Raw genomic sequence first — 18480 nt, 5'->3', positions numbered from 1 at the left:
CCAGCATTGCATACTCGTATAACGGCATCAGCAAGCAGGTGCGGAACCGGAAACTGATATCTGCCTGCAAGTAATAGTGTTGGTAAATTGAAAATATGCAGTACGTCATACTCAGCCACACGGAAACTTTCAGAGTTGACGTTGTATTTGTTCGTTTTTATTTTTTATTTGCATAACTTTACACATACAGTATCTATTTAGCGAAATAATGCAGAAATGTTTGATTGACGGTTGTGAGCATTTTTTATTTTGTATTAAACTGTCGTTCCAAGGAATGTTTTAGTTTTAGTTTTTGATTACATTTAATAATTTCATAAAACAATTTTCTATGGGAGTGGAAAAATTTAGCTCGTTGAATTTTCTAGTAAAAAATAACCACTAAAGAAGTGCCTAACACTTTGACGACATTCGCTTTGTGAGTGACAAAAAATGTGGCAAAAAGTACAATTTGTAAGAACAAGCAAGTTTTCATGGTGTGCAATTAAAAAAAGTTAAAAAAAATGTTTTTATCTCAACTTCTTCTCTAGATATTTTACAAAATTCAGCTTTTTATTTGCTTCTGTATGAAGATTTATTTGTTACAAGAAAAAATTTATCTGGTAAAAATTTGCAACTTCCCCTCAAAATAAAATGTCACTTTTCAGGGAAAATTGAAACCCTACTTTTCAAGTTTCTTACTACAAGAACCCCAATGCCTGATAATGGGCAACAATTGGTACAAATTATTGCGTACAAGAACGCAACTATAGAAAAAAAAAAATATTTTGCTTGCACCTCTATTTTTAAGCACATCCCTTTATGCACACTAACATATTCACACTGATATACATTTTTTTATTTGATTTTAGTTTTTTTACTATTTATTTTTAATTTTTGTTTTATTTATTTTTTTTTTTAATTTTATTTATTTATGTATTCTTTTTTTATTTTATTTTATTTTTTATTTTTTATTTTTTTTATTTATTTATTTTTTTTTTTTTATTAATTTATTTTTTTGTTTTTTTTTTTTTTTTGATGTTTTTCATATATATTTTTTTATCATTATTTTGTTTTCTGAGTACTAAACGGAAAAAGTTAGTTTTACGCTAAAAACATTTTCAAGCATATGACCTTATTTCATTCAACAACACCGTATGTGGTACAGGTAGCATAACAGGAGACCGGTCTTCTGTTAGTACGGCGCAACCAAAGAAGCAACAACCAACGGCGCTTCTATGCAATTTGACGGTAGGATAGGATATATTAAATAAAATATGATATGCATGTGAATAGCAACATTTCCTTGTTTCCTTGTGAATGCTCGCTCGACTTGGAAAAGTTGATGATAGAGGGTAAAAATGTATATCTGTATTTGTGTTGCAATGCATAATAACAGATTGGCGCTTGCATTCTTTGATGATATTTAGAACAAACTTCACCTGCAATTTGTGATTTGCGCCCCGAAGCTGACCAACAAATGTTGGGATCTACACTTTTTAATAACAGAATTACACTCGTAGGCTTGCCGTTGGGATCTGAACGACGATAGCTATTAAAGAAAAATCTGTTTGATGTTTTGCGTTCACCGTGTGCATCGAACTTAAAACCCCGTTGCTGTTGTGTTATCAACATAAATACTCGCCATACATAAACGGGGAATGCTGTAGAAGCGAAAGTCCTTGGCCGGATATGAAACCGGGTGGTTCTGGATACGCAGAACTGACTGTCGTGGGATTGAACAAAAAAAACCCGTCGAACCCTGCGGCAGCCGTTATACACGTAATGAAGCGAATAAACATATTTCACGCCTTCTACAATGAGTAATTATCATCCGTTGCAACAGGGTATGTGACCGTGTGGTCTACTCCCTATTTGTATTAAGGCCTGATCAGGTTTTAAGATGGCTCAAATCGTTGCATTTTCGCATCTAATCGAAGTAGATTTCAGATCGAGTATTTTTTGGCAAACCCAGTAAAAATATGTATACTTCCGATACAGTGTTAGGTCATATGCCAGCCCTGACCAAAAGGGTTTGAAGGAACTCAACTGCATAGAGAGCCTCAGTGACGAAAGATGAGTGGCTCAATGCTACGCAAAAAACAGGGTTACTTTACTATGTAGGTGGGAACTGTTGGTCAGAAAAAAACTGAGCCATTTCTGCACGTAGAGCCATGGGAATAATTTACGAGTTAATTTAGGCTTTTATAATAAACATTTTTAAAAAGGTGCAAATGTTGGTCATTTAAACTGTAGAAGATAATTTGAGTATATCAGAGTTATTTAATTGGAGATAGGATCTTCACGATACGAGAGTTAGTGAAAGTTTTGCCTCACAAGGAACATCGATCATAGCCTACCAATATTTCATCCAGCTCAGTTGTATACAAAATCAGTTGACTGTTATATCAAAATAAATTCCAGCCGCAGTCAATTAATCATTTGACCTAATTTTTTTAATTTTTACCAACTGATAAATATAATCTGCATATAAATAAAGTACGACATGCCATTAGTGTATCACTAGTGTTTGAAAGGTTGAACACTCACCCTCATGGTCTTCCACTTGGACTTGCGACATTTTGTTTGCCGCTTTAGATTGCGCTCCTGCTAAAATTTCTGCTTTTTTATTTGTTCGATTTTTTTTTTTTTTTTGCTATACGCAGCTTTGTCTGGTTTGTTTACACTGCGATAAACATAAACTTTTTTTACATACACAGTATACAGTAATTCCAAAGCCCACTGCGCGTTTCGAATAAACCAATTAAATGACAGATAAATTCTTTGTTTGGCTAACACACCGGCACGCCGAAAACGTTAATAAAAAGGCGATTTCCCTAAATTGAATGATTCTCAAACGATGTAATATCATGCGCGCAATTTTTGCACCAACGCGTCTCCATTAAACGTTTCCAAGGTCGTTGCACTTTTACTTCAGCAATGCCCAGGAGATTTCCTGGTCTCTTGACTATAATTATGCCAAATATATTTTTTTCTTATAGAATTTTTGTGTTGCCGCCTTTCACCTTTTTATTCAGCTTTTACCAACCAAGATTCTTGTATGTTTTTTGTTTTTACTTTTATTGTTGTTTAAAAGGACCGCGAACGCGCCCCTGCAATAATGAATTTCACAAATCCACTGAAATTGCTCCACGAAAAAAGAAACCCCCACTGGCAGTGCTCCAATTGACCAAATGCTTTTCGATTTTGCTTTGACATTCGGTCTGAAACGATAGGTAAATATATCGACAGGGTTGCATTTTTTCTCAAATTTTAAATAATTATATGCGAAACAAATATTTGGAATATATTAAATATAAAATGAATTGAAATAGTTGTGCTTATTATTCCTGATTATTTTGGTCAGTTTGATTGTTTGTAAAACTTTTCAAATTAAAATAAAAAACAAATATGTCTCGCGTGCAGTGCTGTTAGGTATTTGACCGATCTGCGCCTATTTGTCGTGTGCGTCTTGATGTTGTTCTACAAATAGAGGGGCCTACCGGTTTAAACCGACCCCAAATGGCAAATGGTTTTATTATGAGGATATATATGTACATACAATAACATAGATATTTTATATTTTATACTAATTATATATACATAGAATAATAAATAAATATTGAAATTTGTGTAACGAAAAGTTTACATGGAAACTACTTGTTGCATAATTACTTGCCCTTAGTAAAGCAAATGTCTCCTTATCTAAAATAAATATTATTTATAGTTTCAATTAAAAGTTTGTTATTCACAACAAGAATAGGTTAGGTTTGTGCAATTCAATTTACAACTTAGCTGTACTCACCCGGTGTATCACAGCCAACTTCGCTGTTGCTCTTCAACGAGTTACTTAGTGACGAGTAAAAAATTCAAAATGGTCGCCCTGTTTTGTTAAGTGCGCGAAGAAACTTTCAGCTCCCATTTAGAACAAAGTATTTATTAGTTGAAAAGAATAAAATTAGAAAATTTAAGTGAAAAACTTTCATCATATTCCGTGCTTTCCTTTACATGTGAAGTTTTCGCGCAATTACAACAAAACAGTGCGAAAATCCTCTGAGAAACTGTAAGCACTCGATTTCGGACCCAAAGTGTATGCAAAAAGATAAGTGTTCCCCCATCTGCCTCTCAGCATTTTTCGGTTCGCAGCGACGGCGAAAAGCAAACAAGCGAAAAAGTATTGAACGTATATGAGTTGAGTGAGCAAATAGCAACGGGCTACGGACAAACATATTGAAAGCCATAATAATCTTTCTTGAGCATTAGCGCAGGAAAAAATATATATCTCTAGGAATTCCCAGAAGCCACGCGTTGTTGCAACATTGCCATTGCCAGTGTTTAGGTGCAAACATTTGAAGAAATAAAAAAATCGCGCTTAAACGAAGTTCCCCTTTGTATATGGAACAAAGCATATAAAGGAATATCTGTTATTAAGGCAATACAGAGCAGGAGGGAAGCGGTCAAGCATAAAAAAGCTTTTGGCACGCCGCATTCCTCCTCGCCGTTGGGCGGAGCAATCTGTTAGCAACTATGGATGAGTAGCGACTAAAATCGTCTATGACTATGAATTAAATCGGGCAAGTGTATTTCGTTAGAGACACCGGTGTGAACGACGTCATTGTTAGCCATCAAACTATTTTGGAAGTATAAATACTGAGTGTCGATAGGCATAATCGATTTCAGAAAATAAACTTGTGAATTTTCATTTGCATTAAGTCAAGAAGCTACATACAGATCAAGAAACGTGTGTGCCGCTGTCATCATTGTACTTATACTTTCCCTCATGCACATACCAAACTGCGAGTGACGGACATTTGCTATCGCGGCCGCATAGACAGCTGGTAGTCCATAATTCCATAAACGCAACAATTAAACTATTTGTCAAAATTAATGGTGAGTTTCTTTTCAATTATGAAATAAGCCTAACAAAACTTACTAAATGCTTGTAAAACACTTCTGCTTGTGCGTATATTTATACAAATCTATCTATATACTGATATACATATACGTATGCTTGGATATTTGTGCCATTGTATGCGTGTGCGCGTGCAAGTGAGTTGGGGATTTTCTATATGTGCTGCAGGGTTTTTTCTTCTTACCGCATCAACCAGCCATTACCAAGCAGAGGCCAGCCCACGTATGCCAGCTAGCGCTTGTGAGCTGTAGCTAAACTACGATGATGTATAGGATGATGCCCATTTCAGCGTGTACTATGAGCTGTGTGCATAGAGCAGCACAGCGCAACACGACTAGTTCTATGACGACAGTGCGAGGAAAAGTAAATGCTTATACAGCTGGGAACACTTAATTTGTGAATTTGTAGTTGACAGTTGGAGGTTGAGGGGTTTTAAAGTTTAATTACCGTTATTTATTTATATAGGAACAAATATGTACCTATATTGCGTTATTTATGTTTCTTAATTATTATTATTCGCGAACATTTTTTCCGGCTAATGATATTTTTAGTTTAAGTAATTGTGAAGACGACGAACACACACCATTCATAGAATACTTTGTAGGGTAAACGTTGCTGAACCGACACGGGTTTTATGGTATTCTGTAGTTTGGCAGTATTCAAAAAAAAAAAAACAAAAAAAAAAGGGGGAAAACTTCACGTTATTGTCAAAATTGTTGCTGTATGCAGTTTTTCTTAATTTAAAAAGTTATTTATATATATATTTTTAAAACGTTTTTCCTTGGCACAAATGCGTTGCATTTTAGACAGTAAAGAATGTAATATTATACCTATTTGGATCGGCTTATATTTAAATGCCTTTATACATGTTTGGTAGATCTATTTTGGAATACTCAAGCAATATTTGGGATTAAAATTTTGTCACAGAAAGAGTGCAGAGACGATTTATTGCATTTGCTCTTCGACGCTTGTTTTAAGTTGCATCTGTGCCTTATGAACAAAGGTGATAATTTTAAATTTACAAAATCTTGCTATAGAAAAAAATTTGTGTTATTCTTTTTTATCAAATACAAATAGGAACTGGGACATCCATTTTCAAAAAATTTAAAATTAAAATAACAAAGAAATTATTCACATTTTTAAAACATCATTTGCGTTGAATGTAATATTTCATTTTTAACGGTAACCGTAATAGCATAATTTTTCAAAGTAAAAAAATGTCAAAAAATTATATGTAGTTACCTGCAACGTTCACCTTCGTGCTCCCAACGACGCAAAGCATACCTCGCTAATTGTAAGGCAATGGTTGTTTTACAAAAAACAAAAATATTGCCTCACCCTTCTCAGAGCCCAGATCTCAATCCCATTGTGCACTAGTTTATTTAATTGAAAGAGAATTGCACAAGTGACGGATTAGTGGTAAAATTCCCCAAAATCAGCCATTGAGATAGAAAACGCGAAAACTCTAGTAGACTCCGAGAAACGACTTCTACAAGTAGAAATTAGCGCGAAGGGATACTGCACAAAATATTATATTAGTTGAAAAAATTTCCCGTATTTTGAGTTGTAAAATTAAGTTATGGGTTTTTTTTACTGCAAAACTTCCAAAAAATTTAAATATTTTTGTTTTTCTGTTTTTTATAATAAAATACTGAATTGAATATTTTATATTGGATTTTGCCTTTTGAAAATTGCTTGAACTGTTCTCAAGTTATAAAGAATTGAAGTGAGAATAAACAGGTGTCACAGTTTATTTTTGGTTCACTTTGTGGGATGGGTGCTAGCCTGCCATCCCAGAGGTTGTGGGTTCGAATCCCACTTAAAGCACGGTCCTCGCACTTTTCTAAACTTTCCTACTTTACTTCTTCTTCTTCTTAATTGGCGCGATAACCGCTTACGCGATTTTGGCCGAGTTTAACAAAGCGCGCCAGTCGTTTCTTTCTCGTGCTAACCGGCGCCAATTGGACACACCAAGTGAAGCCAAGTCCTTCTCCACCTGATCTTTCCAACGCAGAGGAGGCCTTCCTCTTCCTCTACTACCACCAGCTGGTACCGCATCGAATACTTTCAAAGCCGGAGCGTTTGTATCCATTCGGACGACATGACCCAGCCAACGTAGCCGCTGGATCCTACTTTACTAGTTTCTATTAAAAAAAAATCATTCCCTAACCCCAACAACTTTATCCTTCCAATCCTTACTCTCGCACAAAAGTCAGCGCATTACTTGCATTGTGGCTGCTAAAACAAGCAAAAAATATAGAAAAAAGACACAATTATACATTGCATCAGTGGCGCCAGCGAGAAGAAGCGGGCAATCGCGGTAATAGCGCAGACACTCTAAATTTAGCGAAGTCATCAACCATCTGTGTGATCCTTCTGCCAGAAAAATGTGACACATAGATGGCACTTCAAGCAGTACTCCTAAGAAGGCGTTGCTCCTAGGATAATCACCTACCCTGTCAGAAAGCAAATAGATTAATGAAACCAACGCAAGACTGAGTCTTTTTGAGGCCCTATGCCTCCGAGTGGCGTGAATAAGGAAAAAAATGGGATGACTAAATCGATTATCCAGAGCTCCTTTCGATACTCTCTTTTTATGTGCCCGAAAAGGTATATAAGAGAGAAATACATTTTCTGAATATAAAAAAATGTAGTCGAAGTAATAGTAGGGATTAATTGCAATTGAAATAATGTGAAATTATATCAGTACATTCCACAATATTCGGCAAGGTAACGAAGCAATCTATGCCTGAAGCCAAGCTCTTTTTTTATACATTTAATTTTTAGGTGTGCGTTATTCCAAAGACGAACAGAGTACACAGAGTATTGACGTTCAGTCACCAAACAACTGGATTTCATCGAGATAACGAACGGCAAGGTTTCCAAAACATAAACCGATCTTTGAGATATCTTGGTTCCAGATTATTTATGATCTTTTGAAGTAAAACACTAAGCATTTCAACTTAAGAAAATAGTCAAAAGATGGAGATGAAATTTTTTTCATAGAAACAAAATAATTCCGTCTGTACTTATTACATTTTTATGAGAGGTTTGCACTTGCTCATAGTCTTTTGTGTATTGTCTTTATTTATTAAAATTATTTTATTTTCAAATAATTTCCTTCTTTGTTAATTATTTTTATGAGCGACTGTCTCAAATGAGCTGGATTTTTTTAGTCTCCGGACATACCATTGATGCGACGGCAGCTTTGATGATGCATTAGGCGTTTTCAACCCCCTCATTCGAAAAAAAAGTTAATTATTTTTTTATTATTACTAATTAATTTATATTATTGTTAAATAATTTTGTTAATTATTATTATATTGCATATTACTAATTACTTTATATTATTGTTAAATATTTTTGTATTATTGTTAATTATTTTTATATGATTGCTAATTAATTTTCATATTTTTGTTAATTACTTTTATATTATTACTAATTAATTTATATTATTGTTAAATATTTTTATATTCTTCTTAATTATTATTAATTATATATCTATATATAATTATTTTGATTCATTTCTGTTCGCCTTTTTTCTCTGCTTATTTGTGAAGACAGTGTCCGGTAGATAAATAAAAAATATAATCACACTCCAGTCCTACTTACACATATGTGATCTGAGACTCTTACTGCAGCCGCATAGCATTTGGGGGAAGCTTTTATAAAGTCCACGAATGATGAATGGTTAATATTTAAAATATTTTCCATGTTTTCCCCTCCACCCACTCATACGAGTTTTCGAACCCATTTATTCAAGTATTTGAAATAAGCAGTTCATATTTCTTACTATGCAATAACTTATCTCAAATACTAAGAGGTCAATTGACAACTTAAGTACATACTCGCGGTAATCAAAAATAATTGCAGTAGTTTATAAGTAGTCATACATTCCTTTATCTTTTCCATACACTTGCCATGACTTTAATCAACATGTGTACTCGTATATGTATGTATAGATGTAGTATTTTGGAGTTTGTTATTATTTATTGCAGCAATCAGTGCCTTAATCGTCGCCACTTGTATTTTAGCATATATTATTTTAATCGAAGTTGATGATAACGTTTAAGTTTCGATAAAGTGATTTTAAAAAGTAACTGCGAATTGGCAAAACCATACGGCAATGAGTGATTAAGTCAAGCGTATGAGTATCTCACATACAGATGCGATCATAAAAGTTCGGCCACAAAATAATTTTTGTGAAATATTTGTACTAAATACTATAAAAATACAAATATACTAATTTCGTATACTTTAAAACAAGTTCAGTTAATAGTTTCTAACTCTGCGTATGTTTTACTTTTTCATACTGTTCTCTTATACCAAATTTTTTCAAAGATCCGATGCAAATGAGACAAAGGTTAATATTTCTAGCTTAGTTTGTTGTCAAATTTTCTGTTTCTGAAATTTTTTTTTTGTTTTACCTGGCAAAAAAAAAATCGGTGAATATCTAAAAGAGTTTGTACACCTATAACTACAAATTTTAATGGAGCTCTGGTATAACGGTCCGGGGTTTTCTCGAAATCAGCCAATTTATGTATTTCCTAAAAATTGCCGAATACTGCTAGTGCTTTTGAGGCAGAAATCTTTGCGAGCCTACAAATATGCAAAATGCTTAGGGAACGTGGGATTGGGGGAGATATTAACATTATCTCCGATAGTCAAGCCGCGATCAAGGCTTTGACGACGCTTTGGTGCAGTTCCAAACCAGTCAACTCCTGTAAGGAGGAAATCAAATATCTTGGGTGTGCAGGTAACAGATCTCTGATCTGGGTTCCAGGACATAGGAACATAAAGGGAAATGAAATTGCTGCTGAGCTTGCCAGGAAGGGGTCGACTAAAAGGAAAGCGCAGAAGAGATGGAGCGCCACTTCTTCGTTTGGTATTTCCAAACCCTCTAGGCCCCAATATAATATACGCAGGACGCCGAAAGTCTGGGGATTCCACGTCATTCAATTTAAAGACTCGTACCTGCTGTTTACCGGTCACTTGGCGATCGGCACACACGCGGAAAAGCTACCCAGCTTTAAGCCCCATTGCAGAAGCTGTGGGGACCTTTCAGAGAAGGAGACTGCTTAGCATTTTCTCTACAAATGTCTGGCCTTGACAGCTGGACGATTAAGGTCATTGGGTGCTCTTTTCATTGACAGCCTTGGGCAGTGCGCCAACCTAAATTCTATTACATCAACACTCTGGCTGGCTGTAGATATCTGCCTGTTGGAGGTCTCAAAGTGGTATCAAAACGGCGTTTGAGTGCTACTTGGGGAGTGCCAGAGTGCTACTTCAAGCACTTCACTTACCTACCTCTAACGAACGCTGCTATGACGAATACTTGATTCATTGCATTGGAGACTCTATGGACGATTGCCGGAAATGGAAATAATTCTTACTAAACACAAATAATTTGTGTTATAATAATGCTTTGATTTTTTTACACTCAAAAAATACTTGACGTGAAGTACAAATTCTTGGAATTACTACTATTTCAGCATGATGACAAACGTATCTGTGGCTTGAAATATCATATTTTAGGAGTAGTGGTGAGTTTACTGTTCCATACGCTGATCATTCAAATACTAAATTGTCTTAGGGTTCAACGGTAGGTCGTAGTAGTGCTCTCGTTTGCTGTAGCTTTGCCCTATTTTCTTCTGTCTACAGGAAAAACATGTTACTATAGGATTTTGTCGTGATGAGCACTACTATCCATCCAAATTATAAATAAGTAATTAAATGTTGGTATTCTCTGAAGATCGCTATTATCCAATAAGCTTCTTGAATTCTTCAAAGAACTACTGTCGCAAATTTCAAGACCATTGTCGCTATTTCCTTCTTGTGTGTTTATTTTTGTAAACTATTACGAAATCTGAATCGGCTTCTCTTCACCCTCCGACGTCGCACTTGCCCGGTTAGCATATTTTTTATTTTGTACTAAAATATTCCTCTGTTTTTACTTTCGGTCTATTTATTAAAATTTGCAATAGCGTAACTACTTCACAATCCTATATCCAATCCCCCGAATCTTCTTTTACTATATCTGCTAGACCAAATAACTCTTTATATATATATAGACTTGGGTGCTGCCTGTAACGAAACACCAGATGAAAATGGCAATACTTTTGATAGCATTTCTATCATGAATATCCTTTTAATTAAACATCATCTGCCCTTCATAGGTCGCTCCATTTGTGAAACAACATCAAGATGCACCTCACAAACTGGAAGAGGATCTCGGCCAAGAGTTCAAGAATGAATATGTAATAATAGTTTGGTGACAACAAACCGCCCATAGGCTTAGCTCTTCACTTCTAAGCTTCTTCTTGATGGTGTGTTGTCCCATAGCATATGGGTCCTATTAATGGCGAGGCTGCAGTCTGGTTTGCCAATGCATCTGCTATTTCGTTCCCAGTTATACCGGGATCCAAATTAGCCGGATGCGTTTATGCGTTCCTAGTAGATTCAGTTTCTCGATACACACAAGAACCAATGAGGACTCAATCTCACAGGATGATAGAGCCATGAGCGCCGCCTGACTGTCGCTCAGAATGGCATTTCGCTCATTCCGGAAATTTCTGTCTACGTTTATCTCTCCACATACCCAGATTGATATATCTTCGCTTGAAAAATGCTTGAGAAAACTACCCATCGGAACCTTACGCTTAGCTTTGGGGCCATATATTTCAGCGCCTGTGCCTTCTGGTGTCTTCGAGCCGTCTGCGTACCAGTGCAGGGTATACCTATTCCTGGAATTTCCTTGCAAATGCAGATCTACTCCAGTTTTATTTATCGTCTAGTTCGATTCTGAACTTCTTTTCGAATTTGATGGCTTTAGTGATATCATCTCTGGGTCAGAAGATTTATAATTTTTAAAAATGGCGTCGAACGCCAATCGTATTGGATACCTGACAAGCAATGGAGCGCTTAAAGGTAAAATAAAGATTTCCAAAACTCAAAACTTTTTTTATTCAATAAAACAATGATTCAAAAACTAAATTAGATGATTCGCTTCGCGCCACCTTCTACAATAATTCTTATCCAGTTAGACGCGGCCTAGAGAATACGTTCACATTTTAATGCACAGTTGGACTTGCGTTAGTTCTAAAATTTACTTATTGCTCTTCATTTGAGGAATTATGTTTTGTTTAGAAGAACACTTTTTGCTTTCAGATTTGTGCAAGAAAGAAAATGAACCTTTTTTTCAAATCGTGTGAAAAAAGAACATGCAAAAAGAAAGTTAGGTGTAAGTATGTATCAACTTTAATGACGCTTAATATACGTTTTATTGCCACTTCGAAACTGTTGTTAAATATATGTAATTGATATACAGCAACATTTCCACTTAACGACGCAGCTATAAAATTTATTAATTTTTCAATTTCAAAGGCAAACAAAGTCTCAGGGCGATAAGTTTTCGTTTATTAACGCTATAATTATTGGAAATAACGAGCACACAAAACATTTCAATATACTTTTATGCAGACACATGCACACACAATCGTACGCGCGCACGTACATAAATTCGTAACAAATAATTTGTAGCATTTTGCTGAACGAAAAGTGGTGCTTGATAATTGATTTAAATTGTTCTCATACTTTGTGACATTTTATAGTAGCTCTATTATTGAGTAATGCGTGCGTGCATACATAAATACAGTATGCCATAAATGTATTGAAACGGTGGAAAAATTATTATAATTCATGTTTGCATGTTACAATTTGTTGCTTGCATAAGTCTAATACATTTTTACACAAGGACACAATCTGATTTATTCAAAGTTGAATCAGGAGTAAAGCAGGGAGATGCGCCGTCTACGCTTGTGTTCAATCTGATCCTAGACCATATAATTAAAGAATTTGATCCATCAGGCACTATATTCAACAAAGCTTCGCAAATATATGGCTTTGATGGTGACCTGTTCATCTTCGCTAGAAATATAAATGTTCTCAGAGAAGTATTTCAAACTCTCCGATTTAAAGCAAAATTTTTCGGTTGAAAGATCAATGAAAACAAAACGAATTATCTCGCAAGGCTTAACACGTTGAGAAAAGCGCCCGATCTTAGAATTGGCCATCACGAATTTGAAAGCGTGGATGAAATTAAATACCTCGGACTGCTTCTCAGTAGAACAGATGATACAACGATTGCCATCCAAGACCGTGTACAGGCTGTAAAGGAACATATTTTGCTCACGTTAAACAATTACAAAGCAAGCTCTTGAGTAGGAAAACGAAAATAAAAATATATAAAATGCTGATTCGACCAGTGGGAACAGACGGATGCGAAATGTGTACATTCAAAGCGAATACAATTAAAGAATCTGGAAAGAAGAATTCTGAGGAGAATACTGGGTCCAGTACGAGAAAGAGATGGGGTACATCGCATCAGATATAAGAGCGAGATAGAGGAATTCTTACAAGGCGAAAACATTGTGCGGTTTTCCAAATCGCAGCGCATCCAATGACATTTTACATCTTTAGAGAGACTCGGAATGACAAAATTGATGAAATAAATGAAACTTTCGCTACATAGACAATCGAATTAACGCCACCTCATCAACCCGCATTTATTTCCAGGCGAGGACATGACTCCATTAGCAGCAAACCGCACTTGTTTTTTGCCATTACAACACCATAATTAAATCTAGGCCTAGACAGCAAAGACATTTACTGTGCCGTGCCTTCACAATACTTCTTTTAGAAAGGCCTTGAGACAAAAAGTCCAACGTATTTCCCCATTGTTGTAGCAGCCTGTAGCCCGTGTTTCCGAGTCAACGATGTCTTCTTGAGATGATTAGTTTGCTTATGTCCGAGCTTACACGTGATGAATTCTCAGTCTGGTATGAGTTATGGGAAAGCCTGTAATCATTTCTCGTCGTTTTTTGAGGTTAATTCGCTATTTAAACATTTTCAAGTTGTACCTTCGTCGCAAGTACTTCACCTGGGTTATTGACCGCAATCCTCGAAAGTTTTCCTTCGAAACCAATCTAAATAGATTTAGAAAAATACTAATGAGTGTGAGTTTTGGCCGGATAAAGCTAAAGGGTGATCAATTTAGAGATATTGGATTTTAAATTTGAATAAAACAATGAAAATTCAAATTGGTTGCGCAATCTTTACTCTCTTCCATCCGTAAACACTAATTTCGAATAACTCGCTGGAGGACTTCGGTCGGTATCTCATGAATAACTTTAGTAATGTTGGCCGCCAATGCCTCAATCGAAGCTGAGCCACAAATCATTTGGGTTTCAAATTCCCCTACAAAGAAAAGTCCAAAGATGTGATATCACACGATTTTGCTGGCCAATCCACTGGTCCGAGGCGATAGATAAATTGCTCACCGAAACGACGACGCAGTAAATTCATTGTTTCATCGCCAGTATGGCAAGTAGCGCCGTTTTGTGTGAACTAAATGCTGTGGAGATCACGGGCTTCAATACCCGTCATCAAAAAGTCATTTATCATGGCGCTATTCACTGTTACATTGGCGCCATCCTGAAGAAACGGTTGTTTTCACATCCATTGAATGGTTGTTTTTGAATGGCTTCGGGTTGCTCTTCAGCCCAAATACGGCAGTTTTGCTTATTGAGGTAACCATTCAGCCAAGAATGGGGCACATCGCTGAACTCCATAAGTTGGCCTGAGCGGACGATAAACTCTTTTCACAGAGCGTTTATTTGCGTAATTCAATTGTACCATTTGTAAACGTTGTAGAGGCGTAAGTCTTTCCATGATGAAATGTCAATGAATACTGAAAAAAATGTATTGTATATTAGTGTACAGTAGTCACGCGTGATCTGTCAAAATGTCCAATAGGGTTTGAAAGAACCTCAATCTGAATACCCTTTAAATATGTTGGGTTAGATCAAAACACAGTTCATATAGAATGAAACTGGTTTTCAATATTGCCAAGAGATTGTTTCGAGGCGCAGACTTAAGATCCCACATATGATTTGTTCTTTCGTGAGTTATAGCAAATAAAACTGCCTTCACTTCCTTAGTTATTTTAGATCCGTCTTTGAAGAAGTTGTAGGTGTGGCGATAAAATCGCAGATCCTTCCTTCATCCGTCCACCAGGTTCACAGTTCGGTTCTAAATTACCGGAACCCCCCTTGACGTAACGTAACAAAGTAAATCTCGCAATATTGTTTCGGTTGACCAAATCTACCGCATTCGCTACAACCGTGAAATCAAAGATAAAATTCTTCAAAGACAAACTGTAATACGTTTTATCAAAGTTCAACAAATTAGATGGATTGGACGGTGTACTGCTCATGCCGAAATATGAAATGAGATGACAACGAATCAGATCTTAAGGAAATGATCGCGCACAACTGAAGATATAAAGCCATGGATGAAATAAAGTGGAGAAACATTGTTGATGAAGCTTTGGTACGCCACGGGCAGTGAAGCTATCATAACAAGAATACCAATTCTTGTCATTCCCACAGCCGGTTTTAAGCTACCGGAATGACTCCAGGGTGGGTTTTCCCGACCAAGGGCTGTCGACCCACTAAACTAGTCCTGTACCGTACCTTACCCCTAATCTATCTAGTCACGTTCTGGATACTGTAGCAGGTTAAACTCCTACTTATCCAGAATTGACCCCGACATACCAAAACATATGTCCAGCATGTGACGATACCACGCATGTCACTAACCACCTTTTAACATGCCCCATGAAACCCACTCATCTAACGCCCCTTTCCCTGTGGACCCAACCTGTCGAAACAGCAAGTTTTCTGAGCCTACCATTAGATGAGCTAGACGAAGGCGATCGGTGATCTACATAACACAGGGTTAAGTATACTGCTACAGCAACAACAACAACGAAATATTGATTTATTATTATGTACAAAGTACATATGTACATATACATGTTAGTGTTATTGCTGTTGTTGTAGGAGCATAAACATTTCGCATATAACTAGAGTGTGACAGTCCTTGCACGAATATAAATCCAGTTCCTTTCGGGAGCGTAGAACCGACTGCTGTGGGAACATATACATACATACATCGTGAAAAATAACATAATTTTATAAATATAACCTAACTTTTGTGGCTAACTGTATGTACTCACAAATATACATATCTACACACATTTATCCACATGCATACATTCACGAGCATTTAATAAGTAAGCAGTAATTTTTATAATATAAAATTGAAGAGCTATTAACCATTAACCATGATATGCTATATTATAATGGGTGACAGCCTCGTTCAATTATTAAAATTTTAAAATATTTAGTAGCAAATGTGACAGGCGTATTGTAATTTGTGTATAAATTAACACTCAACATTTTGTGTAAATTAACTATGCAAATGAATATTGTATGACCTGCCAATGAATATATGAATGAATGAGTGAATGAATCAATGAACGAACGAACGAACGACTGAGTGGGGCAAGATGCCAAAAATCCACAAAAAGCCAAATATGTGAACAAGCTAGCAAGCAACTCGCCTGCGGAACGCTGACAAGCCGCAATTTGTTTTCAAAGTGTTGCTACACGTAAATTTGAAATTCCATTTGGGAGTGCAACCACTAAAACACGGCATTTATTACAAACTAAATCTACTTACAATGGCATTTAACTGCGTACGACCATTTCCGTGCCCAAGGGTCTCCGTCCGTACTCAGTGTTGTTGGTGAACTGGCTGTTGGCTGTTGGCTGTAATGTATGATGTGCCAGGGGCGAGTGCCATTCTGCGTTGTGTATGCGGAGCGCAGGGCGTTCGGCGTTGCGGGGCTTCGCTTATTCACTCATTCGCTCGTTTGATCACGCTTTTAAATTGCAAATATGGTCAATTTGTGAGTTCATGCGCCCGATTTCATGCTTATATCCCACCATACCACCACCGCCACCACCATCATCATTATCATTATCCTGGTGTTGTTGTTGTTCGTGAGGCGCTTATTCTCCTAGTCTTTGAACAACAACCGAGCGACGTTGCGACCGTATAACGGAACGAAACGACCGTGGGTGGATGATGTGCTCGTCGCAATAAAGTCATAACTACCGGCAACGTCGCTTACAAGTAGTTAGTTCGTGGAAGCGCAAATGAGGGTGGATATTTATTACATTCAAGCATAATAAAGCAAATAATCGACAGCATAACAATAAGGACACATTGCGCGTACGATGTACTACCTTGGATTGGGACTGGCTGAATGGCTGACTCGCTGACTGCTTCACTAGCACGCTGTCAGTTCAATTGAATACAAACATTGTGTCATATACTTTAGATTATCGCAATGTCTTTGGTGATAGTCAAGCTTAAATTCTTCGCCCCCAATTTTCTTTTTTGATTCCAAAAAAAAATTTGTGTTTTTTCGCCTTTGCCTTTGTCTTACCCTCGGGGAATTTGTGGGTGTAAATTAGCAGGAAGCTACTAAAATGATGTCTCTGTTTTCCATGTGTCTCATCGCTAAGTGTTAATTTGTGAAGTAATGAAAATTGATTTGTACATTGTGTGAAAAAGTGAATGAATGTTAAATATTTCCTTAGAAGTAATTACAGAATAGCAATCTTGGGATTTGTAGCAGGACTTTAAATTTGTAATAACTCATAACTCTCATACGAGACTTTCTCGGTGGGTCCACGCCACCCATACATACATATGTACAGCATACCATGCGAGTATTTTAATTTGATTAATCTCCTTCCTACGACAGTTGGTTCTACGTTACCGGAACAACCCGGATTTATATCCGGCCAAGGACTGTCAGCAGCATTCCTCGTATACGCATGTAGAATTTTTATGCCGCCACAACAACAAGAACACTATTTTAATCTGAGGTACGGTACACTAGACAGGGCTAGTGGACCTCGCGACCCAACCTGTCGAAACAGGAAGTATCCTGGGCCTACCGTTAGATGAGATAGACGAAGATGACCGGTGATGCAAGTATTTTAATCTGATTATGGAATCATCGGTTCAAAGTATAGTAACCCAAAAGCTTTGAGCTGCTTTTCATAAAGCTCACGTCTTTTTTCTAGATTTTTCGCATTCATGTAGAGAATTTCCCGGGTGGCCTTATTGCTTGGGGTTCTCGTCTTCGTACTTCAGAAGTTGAAAGTACGATTTTCTTCTCTTTAATGAGCTGATATCGAATTTTTGGGGCAACCTTAAATAGATTATCGTCGGAAATTTCTAATATCTGTTTGCAAACCCTTGCCTTAGTAATTTTTGAACGGCGGTTTTTGGAAAGACGCGCTTGTTTGTTTTCTAATATGAGATTACGTCTCAGAGTGCCTTGTATAGTCGTTCCACTTCTGCGAAAAAGTGTGTAAGGGGGATGTCTTAGAAGGCGTGATAAAGCAGTTGAGCAGTATACTCTTCAATGGAAAGCATTGGAACTTCCAGCAAGATTCCACTCCAGCTTATAACGCAAAAACCACTCAGTCCGTCCAGCAGTGGCTAAAAAATAATATTCCTGGGTTCATAGTCGCAGAAGATTGCATCCATTGGACTACAGTTCGTGTTCAGAATTGGAGAACATGGCCTGTCGAAGATGTCACAGAAAGTTGGAGATTCTCTAACAATCTTTGGTTCGAGCAGCAGTGGAAATCGTGCGTGCTGCAATGGCC

At 36.7% G+C, this 18480-nt stretch overlaps 2 protein-coding genes across 7 annotated transcripts in view; one reads left to right on the top strand and one right to left on the bottom strand.

Moving 5' to 3' along the window:
• LOC129241714 (UPF0687 protein C20orf27 homolog) overlaps positions 1 to 3159 on the bottom strand; it is a 58818-nt gene extending 55659 nt beyond the window's left edge. Inside the window, exon 1 of the mRNA XM_054878193.1 lies at positions 2527 to 3159. Coding sequence (XP_054734168.1) covers positions 2527 to 2557 — 31 coding nt within the window. The 5' untranslated portion in view covers positions 2558 to 3159. The remainder of the gene's footprint in view (positions 1 to 2526) is intronic.
• Positions 3160 to 4540: 1381 nt separating this feature from the next.
• LOC129242668 (arginine-glutamic acid dipeptide repeats protein) overlaps positions 4541 to 18480 on the top strand; it is a 75205-nt gene continuing 61265 nt past the window's right edge. For all 6 annotated transcript variants that reach the window (XM_054879453.1, XM_054879449.1, XM_054879450.1 and 3 more), the window contains exon 1: positions 4541 to 4866. The gene's annotated coding sequence lies outside the window, so the exon portion shown is untranslated. The remainder of the gene's footprint in view (positions 4867 to 18480) is intronic.

This window comes from Anastrepha obliqua, chromosome 3, assembly GCF_027943255.1.
Source record: "Anastrepha obliqua isolate idAnaObli1 chromosome 3, idAnaObli1_1.0, whole genome shotgun sequence".
NCBI lineage: Eukaryota > Metazoa > Arthropoda > Insecta > Diptera > Tephritidae > Anastrepha > Anastrepha obliqua.
This window is presented reverse-complemented; position numbering and strand designations above follow the sequence as displayed.